The 21,586-nt window shown below is 47.8% G+C and overlaps 2 protein-coding genes and 1 long non-coding RNA gene across 8 annotated transcripts in view; 2 read left to right on the top strand and 1 right to left on the bottom strand.

Moving 5' to 3' along the window:
* Positions 1-21,586, bottom strand: part of LOC310712948 — a 246,776-nt gene that overhangs the window by 214,334 nt on the left and 10,856 nt on the right. The gene's annotated exons all lie outside the window — the stretch shown is intronic.
* On the top strand, positions 7,410-18,770 carry LOC310712779 (uncharacterized protein). 6 transcript variants are annotated; one of them, XM_083516122.1, is made up of 8 exons: positions 7,432-7,508; positions 7,934-8,295; positions 10,498-10,663; positions 11,425-12,009; positions 12,190-12,271; positions 12,515-12,597; positions 14,413-14,539; positions 15,033-18,770. In XM_083516122.1, exons 4-8 carry the CDS (start codon positions 11,596-11,598, stop codon positions 17,459-17,461), a joined length of 3,135 nt encoding a protein of 1,044 aa, XP_083372248.1. In that variant the 5' UTR covers positions 7,432-7,508; positions 7,934-8,295; positions 10,498-10,663; positions 11,425-11,595; the 3' UTR covers positions 17,462-18,770. The 6 variants fall into 6 exon arrangements, with proteins under 6 accessions (XP_083372250.1, XP_083372248.1, XP_083372251.1 ...); XM_083516125.1 differs by lacking the exon at positions 10,498-10,663 and having other exon boundaries at positions 15,039-18,770; XM_083516120.1 differs by lacking the exon at positions 10,498-10,663.
* The window catches only part of LOC310712787 (uncharacterized protein), a 67,285-nt gene continuing 66,781 nt past the window's right edge, over positions 21,083-21,586 (top strand). The window contains exon 1 of the mRNA XM_083516139.1: positions 21,083-21,104. The gene's annotated coding sequence lies outside the window, so the exon portion shown is untranslated. The remainder of the gene's footprint in view (positions 21,105-21,586) is intronic.

Raw genomic sequence — 21,586 nt, 5'->3', positions numbered from 1 at the left:
GTTCATTGCAGAAGCTCTTTGTTCCCTTTGAAACGATCCCCGTGACTGAACACCTTTGGGTCATAGATGAAAAATGTCTGGTACAAGATGGGAGCACAGAGTTCAGCATGGAGCCTGCAGAATAATCTGTGTACGATCGGTGCTTGAGAAAGAAAGGCAGAGACGGAGGCCTTGGCAGCACTCAGTGGGGTCTTCTTAGTGGTGGCACAGTTTTGCTGCTGTTGCAGCTTATACACGGTACCTAGTCATTCCCAGGATGCCAAGCTCAAACTTAGTGGCAAGTACTCTTTGGTAAGAGAACTCCAGCAGAGATTTTAAATCACCAAATATACAGCAAAGTAAAGCAAGGAGATGAAGGCTGCTAGACCTTTAGAAGATGCCCTTGTGAGTTCCAAAACTCCCCAACACAGGAAAAGACCGCACACTTGGTAAGTTAAAAAGGGTTTACTTACAAACTCTTCAAAGGTCAGTTTCATGTGCTTTTCCATAAAGCATTCAGAACAGGTTGTACAGGCAGTAAAACTTGGTTGAGTTCCAAAGTGGTGAAAGTTCCAAATTATTGGTATAGGAACTCAAGAGTGGCTTGTTGGAGCCATGCAGTAAGCTGTTTACAAACAACAACATGCTACAATACATGTCCCCCTTCCACACACAGGCAAGCTGAATAGATTTGTATCAAATATATATGAAATATGTCACATTGTTTGAAGTGTAGGGGGTGAAATCCACTGCTCAGGCTCTTCAGGATGAGGGGCTGAAAGAAAACCAGGCTGGTACATGGAGAGCTTGGGAAAGAAAATGGGATGTCCTTGTTGAGCCACTCATTGGCCTCTTGCGGGATGACATTGCCAAACTTGTTGGAGAGTCCTCAGGCAGTGTCATGAATGAGCCAGACCCCAGGAGAAGTTTGCAGCTAGCTCCCAGTGAAGAGAGGAGGCGGGAGGAGAGAGGAGAGAGGGTTAACTACAAGGCAAGAGGGTTATAGCCGTTTCCTGGAAGTAAACTCTCAGAGAATGAGGAAGAGGTGGGAGCTGACCCCCTCTCCCCTCGGTCGAGGTGTATGGAGGGGGGTCTTCAAGACAGAATACGTCACAAGAAGGCATTTGGCTGTTCCTGGCCTTGCCAGAAACACCCACCTTAGAACAGACATCTTGATCAATGGACGGACAGCTGTACTCGCCACTCTGGTGAACTTTGATGTTTTTGCAGCAACAAATCTTCCTTTAATTAACTCCGCTCATTTTGTTATCAAGATTCCCTGACAGACAGGCCCTCTGAGCCTCAAGGAAGTCCCAGTTCGAGGTCCCTTGCTCTTGAACTTTGGTTCCAGCCTTTCCCCCTGCAAGCTGTTCCATCTGTTTCTGTTTCCAAGGGAGGGAACAGCTCAGAACCCAGCCCAGAAAAGAGGATCCTGTTACCAGAAAGTAAGGGGTTGCTTTAGGGCCAGACCCCTTACCTGCGGTTACCTTGCAGGGAGGGAGCAAGGTTCCTCGGTCAGAGTGGAAGAAGAAAAAAGAGAGAAGGCAAAATAATAATAATAATAATAATAATAATAATAATAATAATAATAATAATAATAATTTTTATTTATATCCCACCCTCCCCAGCCAAGGTTGGGCTCAGGGCGGCTAACAAGTTGAAAGAATACAACTTAAAAACAAGATTAAAATACAACATTAAAATATTGAAACATTAAAATATTAAAATGCAAAAGGCAAAGGGGCCGGTTAAGCCTCTGATCATTTCATTTGTCGTGGCAAAGATTCAACCCATCTGAAAGCAAAGAAAGGAGATCCCCGAGACAATTGGTGTTCTGGCTTTTAAATATTTCCATTTACAAGAAATCCCATCCTACAAATGTCAGTGACACGTAGGCAAATGCTAGAAAAACACCACAAAATTAGGAGGGGTTGCATCAGGTCAGACAAGTCAAAAGTACAATATGTCAATCAAACCATTTGTGAATTGCAAGACTTTCACCTTTCCAGACAGAGTTGACATAAGACACTGACATTCCAAGCAGTTATTACAAGTTTCATTCAAATTGACCACAATGGTAACCAGCAGGACGGGTGGGCTCCATTCACCTGACAGTCTGGACATACATGGCTCTGTGCACTTAGGGGCCTATGGCAGACAAAGGTTTCCCATAATGCACACGTGAAGGAGTGTGTGCATTATGGGATTATGCAGAAATCATTATGGGATTATGCAGAAATCAAAGAATAAAGCATTTACAAAACATTTTACACTGTACCTCATCGCCAGGAGCTGGAGTCAAGTGTAAGTCATCAATTAAAAGAAACACGGTACCGGTACAGTTAACTCTTTTTTTTAAGGACACCAAAACAGCACAGGCCTAGTGGTCGCAGTAGCGCTTCCCCGCAAATCTTGCTCCGATGAAAACCGTGTCCGCCCACAACCAATCTCTGCTCTGCTCTTTTCATTTCTCTGCATCTTCTGGGAGAAAGGGGGGGGGCAACTGGTTGCAGCAGGAAGGGGAGACTCCCTGGGCTCTTCACCAGCCTGTCTCCACTCAACCCCTTGCCTACCCCCCCCCAGCCTCTGCACTGATCTCTGCCACAGACTCCCCCTCCTCTCCTCCCCGCCCCCGTCTGCCCCCTCTTCTCTTTCCGACCACTCATCACTCCTCCTCTGGGCTCTGAGCCTTCTTTCCCTGGGAGAAGACATGCCATCTCCAGAGGAGGGAAAAACTTAAGCACTATGCAGACTTCCCAAGAAATAGATCCAGCAGAGCTTTGTTGAAGGCAAATAAGCATAATGGTCACAAATCCAATACAGTCATACCTTGGGTTACAGACGCTTCAGGGCGCGTTTTTTTAGGTTGCAGACCACCAAAACCCGGAAGTACTGGAACGGTCACGCATGTGCAGAAGCTCCAAATCACAACCGCACATGCGCAGCCGCGGGTTGCGAGTGCTGCGGGTTGTGAATGTGCATCCTGCATGGATCACGTTCGCAACCCGAGTGTCTACTGTACATTCAGAATTGGCACAGAACACCAGAACAAAGATACAAAAAGAGAAAATAGGAGAGACCCGGGCTCCTCCTGGCCTGTTCTAGTCAGCATGACCTTGACAGAAAGATAGCAGAACCAGTTTAAACCAGCTGCACTCAGCTTCCCAAACAAGAAATAACTCAAACAAGAACCTTCTGCCCGTTTCTTTCACACAGAAAGAAAACTTTCCAGAACCCTCTTGAATTAAGCAGAATAGCAAAAATCTCTAAACATCAGATCAATACTTTCTGTACTGTTATGGTAAAATCTGGGTGCGAGGCTACTCTGCCACCCAGCTCGTCGGACTAGATCCTCGGGTCCCTGCGGAGGAAAATGAGCTCAGCCGGAGACAGGAGCAAACTGCAGAAGATCCAAGTTTATTGTGCAACAGGTTCAAGGCGAGATTGAACAGTGAGAAAGGGGTGACATGAACTTTTGAAACTTCCCTCCATGCCCCAGAATACAGTGCAAAATACATCCCAGTTACATCATGAATACATTAAGAGGTTGGGATACAGGGGATTAACATATGGAGGAGGGAGGGGGGAATATGCAGAGCTGGAGATATGCACAGATAAGCACTTCCTGAGTACCGGTGATGAGAAGTCAATGGTCCATGTATGCATATTCTGTCACCTGGCCTTGCCCGGAGGAAAGGCTTGGCAGAGCGATTTGACCGGATTAGGGTCTTGACACCTTGCTTGAGGGATTATGGAGGACAGGGGAGGTGTCATGGAGTCCTAGAGAAATTGAGCAAATTGGCACGTTGATTTTCTATGAATTTTATAGATTTTAGTCCCTTTTGACATTGACAATTGGAAATAAATGGATATATTGTAGCGAAGAAGGAGGTGAAGAAGACATGCCCCCCCCTTCCGAATCAGTACTAAGAAATGCAAACTGACGCACCTGTCTGCATCCAGCGAGTCCAGGACATTCATTCGTAGGTACAAGATTTCCTAAGCAAAATAGGATGAATTAATTGTTTCCGCTTCATATTGGAAGTGTCCGTAGCATTGCTACATTGAGGCAGTGGGGGTTCCATTCATTAAAACAGGAGTAATACCTGCTAATTGCATCTAGCAGCCGCTGGGGGGCGCACTTAATGAGCGTACATCAGTGACTAGGTGCATGAACACAAGGCAAGGCGGCACTTATGGACTTGATCGTGCATCAGTTTCCTGCCCCACCCGCCCCCCAAATAAAGCATATCTGGGGGTGTGTCCTGCACATCGCTCCCACTGCCCTGCTTTCGAAAGGGAGAGGGGGCTGAGCTGGGTGCGCTCGGCTTGCCAGGGGTTAAAAGGAACTGAGCTGGAGTCCTAGAGGGGATAGGAAATGAAATCTGCTGGCAGGTCCTCCAGAGCCCAAGCCCCGCCCTCCCAAGGTCTTCCCTGCAAGGAGAAGGCGGGTGGCTGCTGTCTCTCTGCTCTGCAAGTGCTGCCCCTTCTGGGATCTGGGGCTTCTCCGCTCTCTTCTGGGTGGGGTGCATTGGGGAGAAGACTATAGCGGAATATGGGGGGGCACCTCCAAGTCAGGGAGCAGAGGGTCCTGCCCCACCCCTCTGCAAAGCCAGAGAGGGGGCACGTTTGTAGGTCTGCAACTATTATTATTATTATTACTACTACTACTGTTACCAGTAGAAGGCTGATCGCCGAAGAATGGATGCTTTTGAATTCTGGTGCTGGAGGAGACTCTGGAGAGTCCCATGGACTGCAAGAAGATCACACCTCTCCATTCTGAAGGAAATCAGCCCTGGGTGCTCACTGGAAGGACAGATCCTGAAGCTGAGGCTCCAAGACTTTGGCCACCTCAGGAGAAGAGAAGACTCCCTGGAAAAGACCCTGGTGCTGGGAAAGATGGAGGGCACAAGGAGAAGGGACGACAGAGGACGAGATGGTGGGACAGTGTTCTCGAAGCTACCAGCATGAGTTTGACCAAACTGCGGGAGGCAGTGGAAGACAGGAGGGCATGGCGTGCACTAAACGACTAAACAACAACAACAACTGCTACCAGTGCCCTCTGTCAAGAGCTTGGGTGTAACCTTTGACGACTCCCTCTCTATGGAGGCGCAGGTTGCAGCCACAGCAAAGGTGGCATTTTTCCTTTTTTTTTTAATAAATATTTTATTAAGTTTTCACAATAAAGGACAAAGAAAATACAAAATCACAAAAAAATACAATACAAAAATACAGACATTAAACACATCAAAAGAAAAAGAAAAAAAGAGATAAAAACACATATAATGACAAAAAACAAAAATTCCCTCTTTCTTAGTTTTTCATCTTCAATTAGCTTATTTTCCGGACTTCCTCACGTCTCCTGTTCTTGTATCCCTTTTTAAAAATTAATTCAGCAAATTCATATCCTATTAATTTATCTGTTGTTAATCCAATCTTACATTTTACTTTGTTGCTAAAACCCCTGCGATTCATTTCAATGTCCTTAACATTCATAAATTTTGCAATATTTCTGCAAATAAATTTTAAATTTCTTCCAATCTTCCTCCACTGTCTCCTCTCCCTGGTCTCGGATTCTGCCAGTCATTTCCGCCATTTCCATGTAGTCCAAAGGTGGCATTTTTCCATCTCCGCCGTATCAAGCAGTTGGTCCCTTACCTTTCTCGCCCTGATCTGGCCACAGTGATCCATGCAATGGTCCCCTCCAGGCTTGATTACTGTAATTCACTCTACATGGAGCTGCCCTTGAAGCTGACCCAGAAACTCCAGCGGCTGCAGAATGCTGTGGCGAGGCTCCTTATGGGGTCCTCGCTGCAGGATCACATTCATCCAGTGCTTTTCCAGCTGCACTGGCTCCCGGTGGAGTACAGGGTTAGGTTTAAGGTGCTGGTTTTAACCTTTCAAGCCCTTCACGGCCTGGGACCCTCATACCTACGGGACCGTCTCTCCTGGTATGCCCCACAGAGGAACTCACGGTCTGCAAATAAAAACACTTTGGAAGTCCTGAGCTCCAAGGAGGTTAGGCTGGCCTCAACCAGAGAGAGGTATTTTTTGGCTGTGGCCCCGACTTGGTGGAACGCTCTGTCCCAAGAGACTAGGGCCCTGCGGGACATGACATCTTTTCGCAGGGCCTGCAAGACAGAGCTGTTCCACCAGGCCTATAGGCTGGACTCAGTCTAAACCCCACACCTTTTTTTTTATGGAACCCTTTATATGGGATTTGTATATAATTTTTCCCTTGGCTCTTTTTGCTGGCCTATGTAGGACCAGCATGGATAGTTGGCCCCGGTTAATATTTTACATTTTCTCCCCTTACGGCTTTGATCTTTGGGCTACCACTAAAACAAGGTTGCATTTTAAGCTGCATTTTAAACTGTAATCTAACTTACATTTTAATCAACTGGTTTTTTGGTTTGTTTTGTTTTCAATGTTTTTACTGTATTTAAATTCAGTGTTAGCCGCGCTGAGCCTGGTCTTGGCTGGGGAGGGCGAGGTATAAATAAAAATTTATTTATTTATTTATTTATTTATTTATTATTATTATTATTATTATTATTATTATTATTATTATTATTATTATTATTATTTCCCCAGCCACTCTGCAGGGCTCACAACAGAATATTAAGATACAATAAAACATCCTATGCTACAACAGCAGCAAGAATACTCATCGCAAAGTATTGGAAGTTACGAGAACTACCCACCTTGGAAGAATGGCAGATGAAGGTGATGGACTACATGGAACTGGTGGAGATGACAGGCAGAATCCGAGACCAGGGAAGAGAGACAGCGGAAGAAGACTGGAAGAAATTTAAGGACTATCTTAGGAAACATTGTAAAATTATTGAATGTTAGAATGACGTTGGTTTAGAAATTATGTGGTTTCTAGCTGTAATGACTAAGTAAAAAGAAAAGAAAGGCTAAAAAATTTAAATGGATAATAAGGAAGAGGATTTGCTGAATTAAAATTTGGGAATTGGAATACAGAAAGGGGAGGTACGAGGAAGTCAGGGAAGTTACAAGAAAATAAGGGATTGAAATTATACTTGTTTTTGTTTGTTTGTATTAATGTTTTGTTTTGTTATTATATAATTTGTGAAACTTCAATAAAAATCTTTTTTTTTAAAAAAGATACAATAAAACATCAAACATGGAAAACTTCCTCAAAGAGGGCGCTGCTTCCGGATACCCGTTTCTGGAAGCCCCGGGAGAGGAGAGGAGCTCTGGCGCCCGGATCCTGCTCGCTGCTTCCCCATGGACGGGCCCGGCCTGATCCTGCAGGCTCTCCCGAGGTCCTTCGCTCTTCACGCAGCGCATCCCTGAAGGCGCTCGAGTCCCACCTGGCTGGTTCCCCAAGATGATGGGATGCGCAAAAGGGGCTGCCTCGCCGTGCGCGCGGCGGTGTCGGGAGCGCGCCGGGCCCCGCCGCGCATGCGTCCCTGCCGCTGGGCCAGCCGAGCTCCTTCCGTGGACCTGGAGAGGTCGGCAGCGGGCGCGCGCCGGAGGCTGCTGCGGGGCTGGCGGGGCAGGTGAGTGGCGGGGGCGCGCGGGCGCGCGGGACTGGTCTGGCCGAGCTGCCTCCTGCTCCGAGGCAGGCGCACTCTGCGTGTGCTCAGAGGCACGCTCGTGGCCCGAAGAGGTTCGGCCGGAGAGCCCCACGCCAGCCAAGGCTCGCAGCCGGACAGGTGCCTTTCCCGGCGGGGCTCGGAGCGAGGATGGAGCCCCCAACACACACACACACACCCGCCGGGGCTCCGCTTTTGGAGAGCTGAAGGCCAGCCTAGAGGGTCCCCCAAATAAGACCCCTTGGGCGTGTGCAATGCATGGGACTCCAGGGAGGGAGGGAGGGAGGAGGGAAGCGTGGGGAGCTCCGCTTTGCAAGGGTGAAAAGGATCAGCTCAGGAGGCCAGACAAGAGGCTCATAGAAATAGTGAATTATTCTTCTTATTATCAGGGGTCCCCAGGGTCACCTAGCCCAACCTCCCGCAAGGTAGAACTGTTTTGCCCAACCTGGGGCTCGAACCCACGACGCTGAGATGATCGAGCCTCGCGCTTGACCCGCCCCTCTTTGGCTTTATCTCTGGATGTCTGCAGTGCGCTTGGCTCCTCCTGCGATCCTGAGATAAAAAGAAGGCGAGCCTTGCAAGGGTTAAAAGGAACCGAGCTGCAATTCCTAGAGACGACGGGAAATAAGGGGGGGGGGAGGCCGAGGTCCTCCCGAAGGAAAGCCCCTCCCACATTCCCAGCTTTCTCCCTGAAAGGGGGTGGCTTTTGTCTCCTCTGCAAGACCTGCGCCACTGGCACCTTTGGGATCTGGTATGTCTCCTCTCTCTTCCCCATGGGGCGCATTGGGGGTCCCAGAGCTGCAGGGCAAGGTGCATGGGGTGCCTGCTGAGGACCCCCAAGTCAGGGTTCTGCACCCTTCCTTCTCTACAAAGCCAGGGAGGGGGCGAGGGGGCAGGAGCTCCGCAGCTCTCCTCTTCCCTTGGATGGAGACGCTGCTTGGCCCCTTTGGGGAGGGGTCACTGAGCCAGGGAGAAAAGGGCCTGCAAAGGGACCCCAATGGGATTGAGGAATCGGCCACGTTCCTTAGCCCAGGTGGCAGCCAGATGGAAACCTTTGGACGCTGAAACTTGGTCTGTATGGTGAACAAATAAACAAAGTCCATGCATCTCACAGTGCGCAGTTAGACCCATGGAACTCCCTGCCACAGGAGGAAGGGCTGGTCACCAAGCAAGAGGGTTTTCAAAGAGGATGAGGCCAATCAGGGAGGAGCAGGGGGCTATTGACAATAAAAACAACAACAAAACGATTTATCAACAACAACAACAAATTATTGTTTATGCCCCACCCATCTGGCTGGGAAGCCACTCTGGGCAGCTTCCGACAAAAGATTAAAAATACATTAAAACATCAGTCATGAAAAACTTCCCTAAACAGGGCTGCCTTCAGGTGTCTTCTAAAAGTCAGGTAGTTGTTTCTTTCCTTGACATCTGCTGGGAGGGCGTTCCACAGGGCGGGCGCCACTACCGAGAAGGCCCTCTGCCTGGTTCCCTGTAACTTGGCTTCTCGCAGGGAGGGAACCGCCAGAAGGCCCTCGGAGCTGGACCTCAGTATCTGGGCAGAACGATGGAGGTGGAGACGCTCCTTCAGGTATACTGGACCGAGGCCGTTTAGGGCTTTAAAGGTCAGCACCAACACTTTGAATTGTGCTTGGAAACGTCCTGGCCATGATGGTCATGCGCTGCTCCCACAGCCAGAGGCAGCCATGCTTCTGAAGGCCAGTTGCCGGGAAGCGCAGGGGAGAGTTGCCCTAGGTCTTCAGTCCTGCTGGTGGGCTTGCCAGAAGAGGCCCCTGGTTGGCCCCAGTAAGAACAGGAGACCAAATGGAAAGCAGAGCGCAACCTGGGGGTAACAGAATAAAGGATGCAAGGAGGAGCTGCCTGGACTGGGTGGACACAGAGGAAGAGTGAGAGGAACCAGCTGGGGGACCCCCAAGGGAAGGTGGCTGTGGGCCAGGGGAGGGAGCAGACTGGGAGAATGCGTCTGAAGCTGAAGAGATAACAGGGCTTAGTGAGTGGGGAGAGTCTGTGGCAGAGAGCAGTCCAGACAGAGGCAGAAGCTGCAGCAGGAAAGTGGGAAGAGGGAGGCAATGTTAGAAACCCAGATATATAAGCTAGGGGCCAAGTGGCTCCTGAAGCCAAGGTTGCCATTTTGGAGCAAGACAGCTCTCAAGTCTTATTTTTCAAATGATGGACTGACTGTGATTGATTCTCAGTTAAACATCCTGCTAGTTCAGATGACCTTGAGTTGGATTAAGAGTTTTGAGAACTTAAAGAAGAAAAGTCCCTTGATCCAGGGGCAGTCCACAGATATATTGGCCTGTTCCAAACTCTCTTTCTTAATGGTGACATGGACCATTCATGACGTAGGGATATTCTTCACAACCGTGAACAGGGCAGTCGGGTAGGCAAAGTGAAAACAATTCACTATAATGTTGTTTGCTGCTCCTGCTCAGGCTGCACAGAAAAAGCATTTTGGTTCCAGGAATTCATTCTGAATGCGCCAATAAAATATAGCTGATGGCATTCTACAGGAGGGGGTATTAGTGTGTGAAAACAGTCCAGATCCAATGATACCCAGAGGGTGGAGATGCCAGCGCTATCCTGGCACCCAGGCAGCTTCACTTGGTGTCGCTCAGAGTCTGAGTTGTGGTGGAGTCCAGCCCTGGTCCCAAGCAAGACTCACCCACGCGTGCCCAGGGATCATTTCTCTTCTCCTTAAAGTAAAGGTAAAGGGACCCCTGACCATTAGGTCCAGTCGTGGCCAACTCTGGGGTTGCGGCGCTCATCTCGCTTTATTGGCCGAGGGAGCCAGCGTCCAGCTTCCGGGTCATGTGGCCAGCTTGACTAAGCCGCTTCTGGCGAGCCAGAGCAGCGCACGGAAACGGCGTTTACGTTCCCGCCAGAGCGGTACCTATTTATCTACTTGCACTTTGAGGTGCTTTTGAACTGCTAGGTTGGCAGGAGCAGGGACCGAGAAACGGGAGCTCACCCCGTCGCAGGGATTCGAACCGCCAACCTTCTGGGAAGTCAAGGAGGAGGAGGCTAAGTCGGCCATGATTAAATGGACCCAATACCTAGGTCACACCATACAAATGTCCCAATGGGAGAATTTGTGGAAGGTAAATTGGAGGTTTACCGCCTGTTGTTCCATAAGGGAAAATATGCAAAAAATGTTATACTGGTGTTACCTGACGCCGCACAAACTCTCCAAGATGTATAAAAATACACCAGATGTATGTTGGAGATTCGGGGAAGCAGGAGGCACCATGATTCATATATGGTGGCCATGCCAGAAGATCAAAGAGTTCTGGAACGACATTCACTCAGAACTAAAAATAATGTTAAAGGTCAATTTCCCTAAAAAAACAGAAACATTTCTTCTGAGTATTACAGGCACAGATATCACCAAGGGTCTAAGGATTTTTTTTTTTTGTACGTAACCACGGCCGCGAGGGTGACTATTGCAATATATTGGAAAAATTACAAACTTCCTACCAGAAAAAAACTGGTTACTCAAACTTACAGACTATGTGGAATTAGCCTCTCTTTCTGAAGGAATTAGAGAAAAACCCAAACAGGAGTTCATTCTAGGATGGGATAATTTTAAGAACTACTTGAAAAATAGTTGTAATATAAACATGCTAGTTGCCTTTGAATGATTTCTGTAAATAGTATATATAAAGGAAAATGATATCAAAATAGAAAAGAGAATTTTTACAAATAATAGCAATAAATTTAATATAATATAAAGGGAAATACGGAGAAAATGGGAGGTAAAATGTATGTGTAGAAAATACAGTTAAAATTGTATTTGAATTTCTTTTTCTTTTTCTATTTTTTTGATACTTTTTTCTTTCTATTTTTTTTTTGGTGAACCTAGATATCTTTATCGGACTGACTGAAATGAAGATAATTATGTGTTGTATATATATGGAAAATAATAAATAAAGCAATTAATAGAAAAAATACAGCAGGCACCTCTCATTAGGCAGAACTTGGCAGAGGACCAAGGGGCTCCTTCTGATCTCCTGGAGGTGTCCTGAGAACAGAGATGGATGAGCAAGACTCAGCTGGCCCTGAAGCAGGAAGAGGCCATGCCATGGAAACGGGGAGCAGTGGGGAATTCTGGGAAAACTCTGTGAAGAAGGAACTGGGTGAGGAGGACACCCTTTGCTCAGAGGTGCAGAGCCAGCAGCTCAGGCAGTTCTGCTTCCAGGAGGCCAAAGGACCCCGAGAGGTTTGCAGCCAGTTCTGCCACCTTGACCATCAGTGGCTGAAGCCAGAAAGGCACACGAAAGCTGAGATGCTGGACCTGGTGATCTTGGAGCAGTTCCTGGCTGTCCTTCCTCTGGAGATGGAGATCTGGGTGAGGGAATGCGGAGTGGAGACCAGTTCCCAGGCGGTGGCCCTGGCCGAAGGTTTCCTCCTGAGTCAGGCAGAGGAGAGGAAGCAGGCAGAGCAGCAGGTGAGAGAGACTTTCCTCTGGATACTCCCAAGGGGCTCCAAAGAGGAGGGAGAGTATTCCCAAATTATTTCCTAATGTCCCATCCTTTTTTTGGAAAGCAAACCCATTAAAAAAGGAAGGGCCATTCCATTTCTAATCCTTCTCCTCATGCTCTGTTTTGAATGCTTTTTGCTCTTCTAGGGGAAAAAACTGTTTGCAGAAATGGGTCTGGATTTCTGTGAGGCAGAACCGACTCCGTTGGATACCCGAGAGAGGCCACTGGGTAAGGAGGAATGAGTTTTTTCTCCATTTTGTCACATGTTGTAGATTTTGAAAGAACTCTGTGAGTACTTTGCATCTTTTGGAGAAGAGACTTGGGGTGAAAAATTCAGAGAAAAGGAGATACGTTTTTGCACAACTAAAATGGGAAATGGGTATAAACATCCTAAAGGGGTGCTTTTTTGAAGGCCCATCTATAGTTTCCCCTCTGAGAGAAGCAGGCAGTCGTGACCTTTGTCTCTCGCAGGTGACAGGACGATGCCAGCCAGACCTGCTCAACCATCTCCTCACGATGGCAGAGGAGAAGCAGCAGCTGGGAAACCAGATCAGGTAGGAGGAAGGAGGCTATCATGGACTGGTTAGACACAGAGGAATGGTGGGAGGAGGAACCGCCAAGGAATGAAGGCTCAGGGCCAGGGGAGGGGTGGTGGGACGATGATGAGGGGTCAGAGGGAGAAAAGGAAGGAGACTGGGAGGAGGAGGAGGAGGTGTCAGAAGCTGGAGAGGCAACAGGGCTTAGTGAGCAGAGAGAGTCTGTGGCAGAGAGCAGCCCAGACGCAGAGGCAGAAGCGGAAGCAGGAGATGGAAGGAGAGAGGCAGGGAGGGGTTTGGCTTGTGTAGAGGCAAGGGGTCTCCCCATCCTCCTGCAACAAGCTCTCCTCCCCGCTTGTCTCCCACAACCCGGAGAGCCATGAAGCAGGAGGAGCAGTCTCAGATTGCTTACGGAGTATTATGGAAAGGAAGGGACTTAGCTGGGAGAAATCGGGGCCTTTTGTCTCTGCAGCTGTCTCCTAATGGCAAGACCCACGGAGAAAAGTAGGTCATTAGGCCTGGCAATCCAACAAAGATCCCGTTTTTTTCTAATGAAGAGTTAAAATCACCCGTTCTGTGTAGGCAGAGAGGTGGGGCAACCAGGCTGCCTCTAGCATGAACAAATCTCTCTCCTCCTCCTGGCTTCCCTCAAAGAGGACCTAAACAAAGGCTGAAATGCTATTCAGGGAGGTTTATGTGCTGGGAATAAGGAACAGCAGCATCCCCTTAACGCACCTTCTGAATGTCGCTAGGATTGTTTTGTGGGATGTGAAACAAAAGAGCAGTCAAGTACAACCTTCCTAGAGTGAACATGTTTACAAAGGGGGAGGAATGTTTGCCCAGCCAGCAGGTAAACTTCCTGTTTCCTTCTGGGCTGCGACAGACTTCCTCCTCATGTGACTAAAGGTGGGCGAGGCCTCACCTGTGCAGGTAACAACAAAAGCACAGGGCAGGGCAGCCATCTCTCTCTCTTTGACATTGAAGAAGCAACATCTGCTTAGCCAAAGATGCTCTTTTGGCCACCAGCTAAGAAAGAACAAAGGGACTGTCTCCTTATGAGATAGTTTCCAGGTGTATGTTACTTTTCTAAGCTAAGTCTGCTTTTTGGGATCCGATTGTGAACAGAATGTGAGTAAACTCTTTTTACGGTTTTATAGAACACTGTGTCGCGTCTTATCTTTTATGAGGGGAAAAGGGGAAAATACCAGAACAGTTATTATAGAGCCTTTAGTGAGCCTGAGCAAACGCATCTGCTGTGAGTTTAAAAAGGGGAATGTTACTCTGCTAAATTGTGAACTTGTTAACACAAGTCGGAAAGGCTATAATCAGACAATATATCCTCTCCTGCATCCCTGAACATTCCCACATGTTTATAAGTCATTACAGTTTCATTTCTAGATTGAATGTTAAAATAGGCTTCTAAGCGTTTTCACACTGTACCAAACCATGGCCAGGGTGCACCTAACCAGCGCCACCATTCACACAAAGGGGCTTCCCCCCCCATCCTCCTCATTCCCCCATTCACCTCTTGAACTTGGTCTTAGGGCATCGGGAGGGCCTCCTGACCCCCAGAACAGCACACAGGGAAATGGGATCCTTGCATAGGATTGCTTGCACAAAGAGAATGATTTGAAGAACACCAGGTTCTTAATAGCTCACATTAAAATACACAATGAATTATTCCATTAACACATTGAAATATTTATCCATAATTAAAATGTGCAGCAAAACAAACCCATTAAAAAAGAACAGCAATTAAGAGGCAGAAAATAACAGAGTAAAGTGTAACAGATCACCTTTATGTTGCCTAAGAGGACAACCTTTTTCTTTTAGGGTCCAGTGTGCTTTGAAGATGTAGCTGTCCATTTCACAGACGAGGAGTGGGCGTTGCTGGATCCTGACCAGAGAGCTCTGCATAAGGAAGTCATGGAGGAGAATCGTGGGATCTTGGACTCTCTCGGTAAGGCTCCCTATTGGATCATCGCATCTGTTTTGTAAATCAAGACATCTCTCTATGTGACGAACCTCTGATATTTCAATGGGGCTCAACAGTAAGCCTTGGATGAAAGACTATTGACTGCTTTCCCTGTGAATATTCTTCCTCCAGTTCTGCCTTTTCAAACCACGATCAGACTGTCTGAACTGCCCAGGCCTTCTTCAATGTAGGCTTCAGAGTGATTTAGGATGTAGAAGTAGCTTTTCCTAGGTTCCTTGTTATTGTTCTTGCTTCTTTGTGTTTTTGATTGACCAAAGATAGATTGACATTGGAGATGACACAGATTCCATGATTAGGCCAAACAGAAGCCATCCCAGAAAAGAGCCAGACCTTTTGAATTGCAGACAGTAAACTATGTAGGAAGAATTCACATCTAACTCCCTATAGTTCTTCCTGGGTCACAAGCATTATTTAGCAATGCTCCATAATTTGCGGCTCTAATCCATTTCTCTCTCAGTTTCAGGTGGTGATGAATTGGAAATGAAGAACAAGGGAGACCACAACAAAATCCACACAGTGGAGGAGCCATATCAGGATTCAGAGTGCGGACAGAGCTGCAGTCAGAGTTCCCATTCCACTTCCCATCAAAGAAATCCGCTTGAGAAGAAACCCCATCAGTGCTTGGAATGTGGAAAGAGCTTCAGTAGCCGAGGCCAGCTTACTGTTCATCAACTTATTCATACAGGGGAGAAACCCTATACATGTTTGGAATGTGGAAAGAGCTTCAATAAGAGCAGCAGTCTCACTTCCCATCAAAGAATTCATACAGGAGAGAAACCCTATCAGTGCTTGGAATGTGGAAAGAGCTTCCTTCGCAGCTTCAGTCTCACTGTCCATCAAAGAAATCATACAGGGGAGAAACCCTATCAATGCTTGGAATGTGGAAAGAGCTTCAGTCAAAAGGGCAGTTTCACTGTCCATCAAAGAATTCATACGGGAGAGAAACCTTATCAGTGCTTGGAATGTGGAAAGAGCTTCATTCAGAGACGGCAGCTTACTGTCCATCAAAGAATTCACACAGGGCAGAAACCCCATCAGTGCTTGGAATGTGGAAAGAGCTTCATAGACAAAGGCCATCTCACTGTCCATCAAAGAATTCATACAGGGGAGAAGCCATATCAGTGCTTGGAATGTGGAAAGAGCTTCATAGACAAAGGCCAGCTCACTGTCCATCAAAGAATTCATACAGGGGAGAAGCCATATCAGTGCTTGGAATGTGGAAAGAGCTTCAATAAGAGCAGCACTCTCACTTCCCACCAAAGAATTCATACAGGAGAGAAACCTTATCATTGCTTGGAATGTGGAAAGAGCTTCATTCACAAAGGCCAGTTCATGGCCCATCAAAGAATTCATACGGGAGAGAAACCTTATCAGTGCTTGGAATGTGGAAAGAGCTTCATTCAGAGACGCCACCTTACTGTCCATCAAATAATTCACACAGGGCAGAAACCCCATCAGTGCTTGGAATGTGGAAAGAGCTTCATAGACAAATGCCAGCTCACTGTCCATCAAAGAATTCATACAGGGGAGAAGCCATATCAGTGCTTGGAATGTGGAAAGAGCTTCATAGACAAAGGCCAGCTCACTGTCCACCAAAGAATTCATACAGGAGAGAAACCTTATCAGTGCTTGGAATGTGGAAAGAGCTTCAGTCAAAGCAACATGCTCACAACCCATCACAGAATTCATACAGGGGAGAAGCCATATAAGTGTTCAGAATGCGGAAAGAGCTTCATTCACAGAAGCCACCTCACTGACCATGAAAAAATTCATACAGGGGAGAAAAAATATAAGTGCTTGGAATGTGGAAAGAGCTTCATTCGAAGAAGCCAGCTCACTGTCCATCAAACAATTCATACAGGAGAGAAACCTTATCAGTGCCAAGAGTGTGGGAGGAGCTTCAGAAAAAAGGACAGTTTCACTTCCCATCGGAGAATTCATACAGGGGAGAAACCCTACCAGTGCCAGGAGTGTGGAAAGAGCTTCCTTCACAAAGGCCAGTTCATGGCCCATCAAAGAATTCATACGGGAGAGAAACCCTATCACTGCTTGGAATGTGGAAAGAGCTTCATTCACAGACGCCAGCTTACTGTCCATCAACTAATTCACACAGGGCAGAAACCCCATCACTGCTTGGAATGTGGAAAGAGCTTCATACACAAAGGCCAGCTTACTGTCCATCAAAGAATTCATACAGGGGAGAAGCCATATAAGTGTTCAGAATGTGGAAAGAGCTTCATTCACAAGTACCAGCTCACTGTCCATCAAAGAATTCATACGGGGGAGAAACCATATCAGTGCCAAGAGTGTGGGAGGAGCTTCAGAAGAAAGGACAGTTTCACTTCCCATCAGAGAATTCATACAGGGGAGAAACCCTATCAGTGCTTGGAATGTGGAAAGAGATTCCTTCACAAACGCCAGCTCACTGTCCATGAGACAATTCATACTGGGAAGAAACCCTATCAGTGTTCAGAATGTGGAAAGAGCTTCATTCACAAGTGCCACCTCACTGTCCATCAAAGAATTCATACGGGGGAGAAACCATATCAGTGCTTGGAATGTGGAAAGAGTTTCCTTGACAATCACCAGCTCACTTCCCACCAAAGAATTCATACAGGGGAGAAACCTTATCATTGCTTGGAATGTGGAAAGAGCTTCAATCAGAGGTCCAAGCTCACTTCCCACCAAAGAATTCATACAGGAGAGAAACCCTATCAGTGCTTGGAATGTGGAAAGAGCTTCAATGAGAGGTCCAAGCTCACTTCCCACCAAAGAATTCACAAAAGTGAGAGACCATTTCAGTGCCAAGTGTGTGGAAAGACTTTCAGCCACAGGGCCCGTCTTGCTTCCCATCAAAGAACTCACAGTGGGAGCGAACTACAGTAGTGGCTGTGTACAGATTTAATTGGAGGAGACTTTAGTTCGTATGAGGTAATGGTTGCAGCTGGGTTCTTTGCCACATCTGGTGCCCCATACATGACTAAGCCATTTCTCACCTTCTCACCCCTTACCTTTTCCTGTAAGACCTATTACAGTCGTTAAGAGTCGTCAACAGGCTCATCTCAGCCACCTGCCAATCTCCCATTCCCACCACCCTTCTCAGTAATACCCCTCCCCACCTTCTCACTATATAGAAGGATCTGGCAACTTCTGTTTCAGTGTATCTGAAGAAGTGTGCATGCACACGAAAGCTCATACCAAGAACTAACTTAGTTGGTCTTTAAGGTGCTACTGGAAGGAATTTTTTTATTTTGACTATGGCAGAACGACACGGCTACCTATCTACAACTGGTGCCCCATAGTAATTCCTACCACGTACCCAGAACTGTGACTTGAAAGTCCTTCGCCAAGGTGTTGAATTCCTTCTTTATGTCATGCCTGGGGAGAGGGATAAGAGAGATTGGGCGACATTTACTGTCCATGATGAGCTTTCCTTGGAAGGAGTTGGTGTAAAATTTGAGATAGTTGATTGAATTAGATATTAATGATTTTAATTTTGTTTGAAGTGTCCTAGTTAATTGCATTTAACATTTTAGATAGAATGTATTAGTCTTGATTTGTATGCCTGCATTTTGTAACCCTCATTCCACCCTCCTGAACTATGTAACGCTGTGATGTGTACGTTCCCTACAGCTTGCAGCCTTTTCTGACCCCAGAAGGGCAGGTGATGTTTTGGGAAAGAGAGAAAGGGAGAAGTGTTGAGCTAGCATTTCCTTAGCCTGGTTGCCTAGGAATGTTGTTGAAATGAGACATATGAGACCCAAATACAATAGAAATAGAAATACTTTGTTGTCACTTGTACAACTTATATACAGTGAGATTACACGAGCACCCCCCACTCAGCTCTCTTAGTCTTAATTCCCCTCGTTTACTGATGCACACCCACAAAACCCGAAAGTCAGTTGCCCTGTTTTTATCTTTTCATTCAGCAGCCTAACAGCCTAACAAATGGCCTGGGAACTGTGGGAGTCGATATTCGCATTAAGCAACACGTCCCATGATCTGAGAACTTTCTTGATGCAAGTGGAAGAGTGTTGTGGCATTTTATGAGTCTTTGTGTGCTGTGTATATTAGCTTTCTTCTAATGTGCCTCCTGGAAGCCTTTTCGAACTAGCTGCTCTGCTGAACAAGTGGTTAGCAAGGCTATCCTATTGCAATAGTTTGAATAAACTGGGTCCCAACAGAATTGCTCTCATTCCCTTGGTCCCGTGTTTATATTTGTGTTCCCTCACCTGGGAAACAAACTGATGGTGTAGAAGCAAATTCTTACTACCCAAGCTTTATTTATTATTTCTATAGATATTAAATTTCTAGAGCACCATTGAGGAGGTTAAGGGATGATATGATAGCCATGTTCAAATATATAAAAGGATGTCACATAGAGGAGGGAGAAAGGTTGTTTTCTGCTGCTCCAGAGAAGCGGACACGGAGCAATGGATCCAAACTACAAGAAAGAAGATTCCACCTAAACATTAGGAAGAACTTCCTGACAGTAAGAGCTGTTCGACAGTGGAATTTGCTGCCAAGGAGTGTGGTGGAGTCTCCTACTTTGGAGGTCTTTAAGCAGAGGCTTGACAACCATATGTCAGGAGTGCTCTGATGGTGTTTCCTGCTTGGCAGGGGGTTGGACTCGATGGCCCTTGTGGTCTATTCCAACTCTAGGATTCTATGATTCTATGGTCTGAGGATGCCAGGGTGGTTCACATCATGAGTAGAGAGGTTCACAGTGCTTCCTCTTCCAGCGCCTCCAAGCTGCAAATTGGTGGGGCTCCTTCTTTTCTCCTGCTCATCTCCGTCTGCGCTGCTTTTACTCTGCTAGACCGCGTACTCACAAGAGAGCAGCTGTGAGTCCCAGAACACCAGGACCCCTTCCCGGGAACGCTGCGTACCTGTTCCAGTGCTGGAGGAGGCCGTGGGGCCTGCAAGAGTGTTCCCTAACGTTCCCCCACCAGCCCCACAGGCAAGCTGGATACTTTTGTATCATATATATATCTGAAACCCATTCCATTGCTAGGGGGTAGGGGGTGGGATCCAGTGCTCAGGCCCCTGGGGATGAGGGGTTGAAATAAAGGAGGAGAAGGACCGCCTGGAGGACGGCCTTGCAGAGACACTCCTGGCCCCTTGCAGGACAACAAAGCAGCTTTGCCTTTGATAATTTAGTGTATGATTATGCAACTGTTATACTTTAGATATTATATTTTATGTGAGGGAATCATTGGGAATTTTGGTTATCATGTATATATGTTAAGTTTCAATAAATATATTTGAAAATTAAACAAACAAACAAAGCAGCCTTGTCGGGTGAGAGAGACCTCAGGCGACCCCTCCGGGCCTTTCACCCCTCGAGCTGTTGGTAGAGCCGGGGACTAAGAGGCCATCCAAACACCCCAAATCCCATTCACCCACGCAGGACGACGAGCCAGAGTGGGCCCCTCCACCTATAAACTCCCCTCCTAGTGATCTGCAGCGAAGAGGCTTGTAAACCCTTCAATGGAGTCCCGAAACCCCTCAATGAAACATCAGGATTTCTCAAAGAACCATCGCTGACCAATGGGCATCGTCCAAGGTGAGAGGCAGCCAATCCGAAGTCAGGAAGCAGCAGCCCCGTGTCTGGAGCGCGCGATCCGCCAGGAGAGCGCAAGAAACCGAGAGCAGAAAGAGGGGAAGAAGCGCGCTACAAAATGTAGCAACAGCGGATACAATGTTTCCTCCTGTTTCCTTGTTTCTTGCAAGACAGAAACAGAGGGCGATCCAGGGCTCCCCTCCCTCCCTCCCTCAAGCAAAAGGTCCTTTGCCCTTAGGGGGAATCCAGCTTCGCCCCAGGAGGCAGCCCATACCCCAGACAGTAATCCGGATCCTTCCAGAGGTGTGAATCCCGTTCTTGCTCCTTCCAAGGCGGTGGGAGCTGGGATGACTGGCGGGGGGGGGGGGGCGCGACACTTTCTCCTTTATGCACGACAACCACTCCTCTTTTGTGACCATGGCGCGACGTTTTGGTGATGGTGGGAGGGATGCAAATACGACCCCCCTGGGGGCTGCGATGCCCGGGGCTCCTGCTTTGCAGAGGGAGGGGGAGGAGCCCGGCTGGCCCAGGGTTCAAAGGAGCTGGGCTGGATTCCGAGAGAGGACTGGGAATAAAGGGGGCCACGTCCCCCAGAGCCAAAGACCCTTCCTCCCCATCCCTTCCTGCAAGGGGGGGGGGCTGTTGTCTCTCTGCTCCGCAAGTGCTGCCTCGGGGCGCCTTCGGGGATCCGGTGAGTCTCCTTTCTCTTCCCCCTTTGGGCGTCCTGGGTCTCCCGCCCCCTTTGGATTCATTTCGCTCTCCGCCAATAAGGCGCCTCGACGCGTCTGCAAAGTACGAGGCTCCTCCCGGGCTCCTGAATAGAGAGGAGGTGAGTTTGAAGTGCTCCGCCTTGCAAGGGTTAAAAGGAACTGAGCTGCGTTCCTAGAGAGGACAGGAAATAAGGGGGGGGGACGAGGTCCTCCCGAGGAAATCCCCCCCCCCCCATTTTCTCTCTTCCAGGGGGAGGTTTTCGTCTCCTCTGCAAGATCTGCGTCGGTGGCACCTTTGGGATCTTGTAAGTCTCCTCTCTCTTCCCCATAGGGCGCAGGGGGGAGAAGGGGGCAAGTCCCAGGGCTGCCGGGGAGGGGGCGGGGGGGGGAGTTTATCTTCTTCTTCTTGGTCTTCCACGAACACGGCCTTAACAGTGAGTCCGTAAGTGACTGTGGAGGCCAGTTCAGGATCCCCACGTCCTTCCCCAGTGAGGATATTGGTTTCTGGGTAGGAGTTGATCACGGTGTGGATTTGCCAAGCATGCCTTCCTCTTAGCACACTTCTCCCTCTCGTCCTGAGTTCGAGTGTCTTCAAAGCCCAGGACACCTTTGACGAAGGCTGTTCTCCAACTGGGGTGCTCGCAGGCCAGTGTTTCCCAATTGTTGGTGTTTACACTACATTTTTAAAGATTTGCCTTGAGAGCGTCATTAAACCTCTTTTGTTGACCACCAGCATTA

This window comes from Podarcis liolepis (assembly GCF_965112155.1).
Source record: "Podarcis liolepis genome assembly, chromosome: 7".
Lineage (NCBI taxonomy): Eukaryota > Metazoa > Chordata > Lepidosauria > Squamata > Lacertidae > Podarcis > Podarcis liolepis.
Note: the sequence above shows the minus strand (reverse complement) of the source record. Positions and strands in the feature narration are given on the sequence as shown.

What these genes read in the sequence shown, in the direction of transcription:
- LOC310712779 (XM_083516124.1), top strand. Translation starts at nt 11,596, where the DNA reads ATGGATGAGCAAGACTCAGCTGGCCCTGAAGCAGGAAGAGGCCATGCC. An exon ending in TACCCGAGAGAGGCCACTGG is followed by an intron (nt 12,272 to 12,514) that starts GTAAGGAGGAAT and finishes TGTCTCTCGCAG; the next exon opens with GTGACAGGACGATGCCAGCC. An exon ending in TGGGATCTTGGACTCTCTCG is followed by an intron (nt 14,540 to 15,032) that starts GTAAGGCTCCCT and finishes TTTCTCTCTCAG; the next exon opens with TTTCAGGTGGTGATGAATTG.